This window comes from Danio aesculapii, chromosome 4 (assembly GCF_903798145.1).
Source record: "Danio aesculapii chromosome 4, fDanAes4.1, whole genome shotgun sequence".
NCBI lineage: Eukaryota > Metazoa > Chordata > Actinopteri > Cypriniformes > Danionidae > Danio > Danio aesculapii.
This window is the reverse complement of record NC_079438.1, coordinates 40431878-40439248: the sequence shown is the minus strand read 5'-3', so window position 1 is coordinate 40439248 and position 7371 is coordinate 40431878. Positions and strand designations below refer to the sequence as shown.

Sequence of the window (7371 nt, the reverse complement as noted above, 5' to 3'; positions counted from 1 at the left end):
GAGAGGATTTCACTGCATATTATATAAACACTTATTTCAATCTGGCTTTGTACTATTTTAGTTCACAGCAGCAGCATTGTTACCATGTTTACTGGTAAGTGGACTTAGAGGAAATTAAGTAATCAGTTTGTTTGGGGTCTAGTGACAGGTGGACAATCAGAGATTTTTGATATTATGAATATAACTAACTTAAGACAATGTCTTACCTTTTAAGCAAAGTCTACCCATCCTAGTCCTTTTGGCAGACAGAAAATAAATGTAAATAAACGGTATTTTTGTTTTTATAGCAAGAAACGTGTTTTCAGGACCTCACCAACTAGCGTGCTAGTATGCTAATTCCGACTCAATCGACAATTGATCACGTTACCAAACATAGCTACTTACCGAAATGATAAATTGCTCGCTTCCTGTGGTCCACACTATATTTACTAAAGAAACAAAATCATGTTGCTGTGGTTGTTACTTCCTACATTTAAATATTTATGTACTTTTTTGTTTCGTTTATTCATGCATGAACTACTTTGTCTCTCCTTGAAGAATTTTGTAATAAACTTTTTTAAACATGTCATGTAAATAGATGTATTTTAAAATGAATACTTGTTTAATAAAACTGAAGAAAAAAAAAAATATATATTGTCTGCTTGATACATTATTAGACAATGTATAGAGCACTTGCACAAAAGTACGTTTAAAAAAATTGTATACAGCCAAATTAGTCAGAGACGTCTACATTTGGTAAATTAAATTGAGTGACTTTATATTAAATAATTTAGTGTACTTCAATTTTTCAAATGTGTAATTTCAGCATTTAACTTATGGAAAAACAGAAACACCCTTATTTGTTTATTACAATATATATTTTGAAAGAACCTCTGTATACTCAGTCGATTAAAGGATAATAATGTAAAACTATAATTAGTTAGAAATTTAATTATTGTACAAAATAATAAGCAAGGTGTATTGCCATTCTAATATTTTGATGTTAAAAACCGGTGCCCTACAGATGTGTAGATCCTCATATAATATTTATTACTTACCTGTTGATTTAAGAAGTTTGTACAAATATATAATACATCACACTGCTATATTATTTTTAAAAAAGCTGTAATAATTTATATGCTATTATTATTTAAAAAGACACATTTAAACCATTGAGTTAGACACCAGATACATAACACAATAGAAACAGATTGAATTTGTACATTTAATTTCGAATACATTCAAGAAACACCACATTCAACAATCAACAAAAGCCCCTAAAAATGCAGCATGTATGGGCTCGATTATTAAAAAGTAAAAGTTTGAATATCTGACGATGACAAGGTTTTTAAAACACCATTCAGTAAGTACAGATCTTTGCTATACAGTTAATAGTTTTCAGACTATAAAATATGCAATCGAATCCCTGCCAGCTTGACAAACTAAATCACTTTATTCGGCAACAACAAAGAAAAAAAAATCAAATCCACATTATTACTGGTAATACGGTCTGTATCTGCCCTGATCTGGGTGATGGGGCCCCGGCATCTGTCCCTGCGGAGGGGGACCCTGCATTCGTGGTGGGGGGCCTCTAGGGGCCGGCCACATCCCAGGACTCAACCCTCCTGGCTGGTTGAACGGCGGGCTGAGTGTGTTCTTGTCCTCTACAAACTGAGGGTTGTAATGATGGGGTGGCGGGGCGTTGACTGGGGGTCCGCCATGCTGTGGGGGTGGCCCGGGTGGAGGATGGTTCATAAATGGTGGCATCTGACCAATAAGGTGTCCGGGGGGTGGGGTTATCGGAGGTGGGACTGATGATAGCGGGGGAGGGGCTTGATTAAAGACCATATGGGGTGTGTTGGAGCCTTGTCCTGGGTGTGGCATGGGGTGACTGATGGGTGGAGGTGGCGGAGGCGGTCCGTAATGCTGTTGAGGCGGCGCCATCATGTGGTGTGGATGAGCCACGACAGGCTGACCCGGGTAGTCTCCGGGATGATGGTGAGGTGGGGGAGGATTTCCGGGTTGAGAGAGTGGGTCTCGGGATGGTCCGGAGCCGGAATCATCCTGGATTGGAACAGTGATGAGGTTGCTGTGTTTTCGAGTGGTGACAGTTGAGATTCGGAAGGTCTCCTGTGAGAGGGACCGGGATGGGCCCATGTCTCCGGGTGGCTGTCCTTGAGGTCTGAGGTCATCATGAGCAGAAGGAGGTGGGCCGTATGGGTCGTGTCCGGGATGGCCAAGAGGTGGAGGGATGAGTACGTGGGGTTTGGGCAGGTGAGGTGGAGGTACGCGGAAGCGGTCGGACACTTCAGAGGGAGGAAGGTGGAGAGAGTCAGAGCGGCTGCTGGAGCTCTTGCCAGAGCGCATGTGCCGGTGGTTGATGTGAGCCTGCAGGTCCCTCTGGGACAGATAGGTCCGTTTGCAACCCTGAACAATACTGCACATGTAGAGAGAGCCACGCTGGCACTGCTCAATCCGCTGGACCGGGTCTGTACAGCTGTACATGTTTAGACTGAAAACAGAAGACAAGTTGGTAAAATATCTTTTCAAGTCTAGAATTTTTGAGACATTAACATTAAAATCAGTTTTCATTCACCCTAATGAAAAGCACAGGCAACCCCTATACATAACATAGAAGACTATGGGAACAAGCAATTGATTGTTTATCTTGTAGGGGCAGGATGCTTAAGATTCACGAGAGTATATTATTGAAGTGCAAAGTGATGTCATTAAATTGGCTTGGATACACGTAAAGAAGTACAGAGTGATGTCATCAAATGTATTTTATATTGGCAGATGTGAAAGAACATTATTTTTAAAAGGTACACAATTTCTAAATGCTAATTTTGACATTAAGCATAATGGCTCAAGACTGACATATTTCAGGCTAACAAAAAACTCTTGGTGACTTTCAATTTTTTGTTGTGAAATAAAGAATACAAAATGTTAAAAATCATTTTGACTGCAGCAATGCTCAAAAACATTCACATTCATAGTGGCCTCAATAATGGAACTTTAGTACCTTTTTTTTTTAAAGTTTCTAATATTGTATTGGAGGCATCCCACTGTATATCTACATGCTTCCAGGCCAATGTTCTGTTCAATAGCAGTAGAAAACAAAAGCTATGGATTATTCTTACCCTGGACACATCTTATCACCCTTCCTCTCATGATGTAAAGCACAGTCATAGCAGAAAACGTGCTTACATGGGATCTGCAAAGAAATAAATTTAACATTTTAAAAGAAATAACTTTAACAAGTCATGACAGTATTAATTCACATCAACAAAACTCCACATGCATTCACTATATGCAACTCCTCTCACCATGCGGCCATATGTTTTAATCGGCAGTCCACATTTGTCACAGCAATGAATAGGCGTCTCATCCTTTTCACCGATCAAGGTTAGCTTAAAAAAAAGAAAGAAGCAAACTATTATTACAGCAATTCAAAAATGACCATCTAATTATTGAAGTTAAAACAGTAGAATTGTGTTGTCTTAAAACGTATACAACCACGTCTGAAAACATGGCACTTTACACACACACACACGCACACAAAAAACTAACTGACAACAGTTTTGAGATAAATTTAGAAGAAATGTCATCAAGCTTACAGATGAAAACTAAAATTTCAATTGAATCAAACACTATAAATGAGGAGAAATTTCTAAACATTCCTCTAAACTTTGTTTGAATAAGCTGAATAAGTAAACAATTTAGTATAGCCAGCCATCAGTATATGCATATACTTTCATTGACCTGTAGGTTTATTTAAAACAAATTTGTGCATTTACATTTTTAACTATTTAAACTAGTTTCAAACTATTTTATTTGGGGATGTGTATTGAATACATAAGATTTAAGCATTTATTACATAATTATCAATCAAATTTTCTTAAATAAATTATTTACATTTTAAAGTACATAAATAAACCATAATACAATGATATACAAGAAATGGTTGTTTTTAGTATCCATTTTTTTTACCTTGTAATCCCAGTAAAGCTGCTGTGGAAAGCGACGCTGGCTTGCAAAAGCATCTCCTGATTTGACACCACAATCAAACCGGTCCTCCTTCTTAAAGTTAAAACCTTTTAGGAGAAACAGTGATCAGTAAGCAAGCCAGTCAACATAACACTTCAAAATGTTCTTGATAAAATGAGGACTGTTATACAGCCACAATACCTTCCTCTGCAGAATGGCTTTTGGATTGTAACCGTCCCGTTGGTCTCTGGGGTCGCGGGGCAGGTTTATTTCTGGCCTGCTTTGGAAGAAGTTTGATTGGGATCCTCCTCCTGACATCAGGACCACCTAATGGCCCATCCGTACCCTGCATATCATTGTCTGCATGAAAAAAGAACAAATTTATATTTCAGTAAGAAAAAGACTTCAGGCACTTAGAATTTTGTCAATTATTTGATTTTCAGCTTTTCATAAATACCCTTTTTCAGTCTAATGGAAAGACAAATACGCATACTGTTTGCACTTTTTATCAAATTTGTCTGGAGTTTAAAATCACAACACACCTTTCATTATGCAAACAAATGTGAAAACATATTTCCTGGCTGTTCACAGTTTTTCTGAACTATGGATTGACAAGATTCCCACAATCCCCCTCTCTTATGTCAAAATAAATAAATGAAATGGGATTTTCAAAACCGACATCATGTTTTGTGTCAGTTTTGTGTAAGCAACGTGTCTCATCTGCACATCTAAACAATACATTTAAGAAAAATGTAAACAAATATGTCTGTATTTTTTATGTTATCAATTACCTGGGGAAGTATGGTGAAATCAAGTGTTTTTTACCCTAGAGTCTTTCCATAATAGATAAAAAAAAAAAGTAGTTTTAACCCATCACAAAATAACACACCAGAAACAAACATTTGTGCATAAAGAAATCTCGATATTGGTGTAAATCCTAAAGTGAACGATCTAAAGTTAGCAGTTAGCATTATAGCAAGCATTTATGGTACTATTTATTTAAACATAAGATTAAGTTAAATAATCAAGCTATCTGCACGCTTTAATCACACTTCAGAGTTCTCATCTATATTTCGCTGCAGACTTTATTTAACAGACTCAACAAACGCGATTAAACGGCCTCAGGAAGATGAACGCCACATTGACAGAGGCCGATGTTGATTTCGGAGAAAGCTTAAACTAGACACACAAGTGAAGCTAGCTCGTTTGCCTAACCTCAAACATATGTAAACGCCGGGCGCAGTTACAATTTGCTTATATGAAACACATTTTAAGTTCAAAAATAAAGCTGTGATTGTAAACTATGAAATTTCCCTCCTTACCAATATGGTCCATAACTGTGTGAAGGGAACGTTCAACTACGCTTCCGGTTTGCACACTTCAACACAAAAGTCTCAAACTGTTTTTAAAACAAAAGTCACTTCAAGGCGAAATTGAATGTGCTATAAAATCATTAATTCATAAAGACTATATTTCTTATGGCAGAGCTCGTATAAATTTGTTAGCTAATAAATATCATGGCTATGTCTGTATCTCATTTTTTGGAGCTTTTTTACGCACATAGTACACAGTTTCATTATTATTGTCAACATTAAACATCAAAATATGTGTGAAAGAATATTCCACTGTTATTAGTTGTAACATACACTATTAACACTTTACTGTAGGATTTACAGTAACTTACTGGCAGCAGTTCGGCAGTAATTTACTGTAAATCAATTACAGCAAAAATACTGTATATGCATTTACAGCACCATTACTCTTGCTGTATATGCATTTACAGAATTACATGTATATATTTACTGTAAAATAAACAGTAATTTTCACAATGCTTTGCAATACATTAACATACAACTGCCCTACAGTAAAATAGTTCATATTACACTTAAATACTGTGTAATTTATACAAATCCTTAACAGTGTACAGATGTATATAAAATTAAACATTGTACTTGTTAAAATGAATGTTTTAAAATATTTGTTACCAGTTTGAAGCATTGCAAAAAAATATAAGGGTTTATAATGACAATTAATCAGTCTATTGGTCTGGACTGTGAGTCTTTTAATATGTCATCAAACAATTATTCTATAAATCATGCTAAAATGTATGATATACATTGTTTGTTTGGGGGTTTTTTTTTGCATATAAAAGACAAAAAAAAAATACAACTGGCCATTATTATTGCCTTTGAAACACCCACAGGCAAATATAAAGTAAATTTTCAAAAATATTTACTTACCAGAGACAGACAGGAGATTAAAAACGTCCGAGTTTTGAGATGCAAGTCTTCTGTATCCATTACATCACTGGACCGCTCCCTGACAACAGGGGTCCAGAATTTGTCCCATACATGAGCTAATTTTCCCTATTTTGTTAGCTATGCCATCATAAATTTAGGAAAAACACTAAAAAAGACTTTAAGACCAAGTAGAGTCATCTTTCGCAACTGTATTGTTTTTAAATAGAGAAAACATTTTACAAGTGATTTAATTGCAAATCTTAGACCTTGTCCTTAAAGCAAAAACTGATCGATAAAAGTTGTAAAGTACCAAAAGCAGCCCATATTACAATTCATTTAAATAATAATTTGGCTAATATTGTTATCCATGATTTTTCAAATGTACTTTTTTTACAAGAAAAATCTGTCTGGAAGGGTCAAATATATGCCTTAAAACATATGCCGGAATAGTTGGTGATTCATTCCACTGTGGCAACCCCTGATAAATAAGGGATGAATAAATTAATTATTATTATTATGTCTTAATAATTTATTCAAATTCTGACAGAGGAAGGTTGAATGTGCTGGCCAGTTTGCTATTTGCTTAATAAATGACAATGGGACATGGTTTTTAATTAAAAAATTTAACAGCTGTGTGGTTATGATGACCATCTGACGAGCTAATTCAGCTAAAAATAGTGCTTAAAATGTCTCAGAAAAGCAGTATTTAACCCTCATGATTAAATAGAAAAATGAGGCAAAAAAAGAATATCAAAAAAGAACCACCCCTTTCACCAGGCTGGCTACAGCCCGAGATAACGAACCCATATGAGATTGTAAGTAATGAACAAATGCAGTGCTTTTAGCTGCTTTACTGTCCTCTACAGGTCGGATAGAAAACGACAGCAGCAGCTTCTTCCTGAGTGTAAACGCTGCAGGCGTGGCTGCAGGTAATCACTGTACTGAGACACATCACAGCAACACACGCAGATTAAAGGACGCTGCTGTAAGTTACCCAAAATACTCATTCATTTATATTTTCATCATTCATATTTTCATAAAACTGTCTTTTAACACAAACTTCTATGTTGAAATGTTGCAGGGCGGCGTCCGTTTTAATCTACAAACAAGGTATGAACTTGCTTTTGTTTTCCATTATACACCTGTCCTTTGTTATCAAGTAAAA

The 7371-nt window shown here is 36.0% G+C and overlaps 2 protein-coding genes across 3 annotated transcripts in view; one reads left to right on the top strand and one right to left on the bottom strand.

The window, feature by feature from the left end:
- Positions 1–1190: 1190 nt before the first annotated feature.
- Positions 1191–5338, bottom strand: cbll1 (Cbl proto-oncogene-like 1, E3 ubiquitin protein ligase). Its single transcript, XM_056455051.1, has 6 exons — positions 5289–5338; positions 4168–4326; positions 3970–4073; positions 3306–3389; positions 3120–3193; positions 1191–2491 (listed from the first exon to the last, which is right to left on the bottom strand). The coding sequence occupies exons 1-6, from the start codon at positions 5299–5301 to the stop codon at positions 1474–1476; spliced, it is 1452 nt and encodes a 483-aa protein (XP_056311026.1). The 5' UTR covers positions 5302–5338; the 3' UTR covers positions 1191–1473.
- A 1784-nt stretch (positions 5339–7122) lies between these two features.
- Positions 7123–7371, top strand: part of bik (BCL2 interacting killer) — a 4303-nt gene continuing 4054 nt past the window's right edge. For both annotated transcript variants that reach the window (XM_056455637.1, XM_056455636.1), the window contains exons 1-2: positions 7123–7191; positions 7288–7316. The gene's annotated coding sequence lies outside the window, so the exon portion shown is untranslated. The remainder of the gene's footprint in view (positions 7192–7287; positions 7317–7371) is intronic.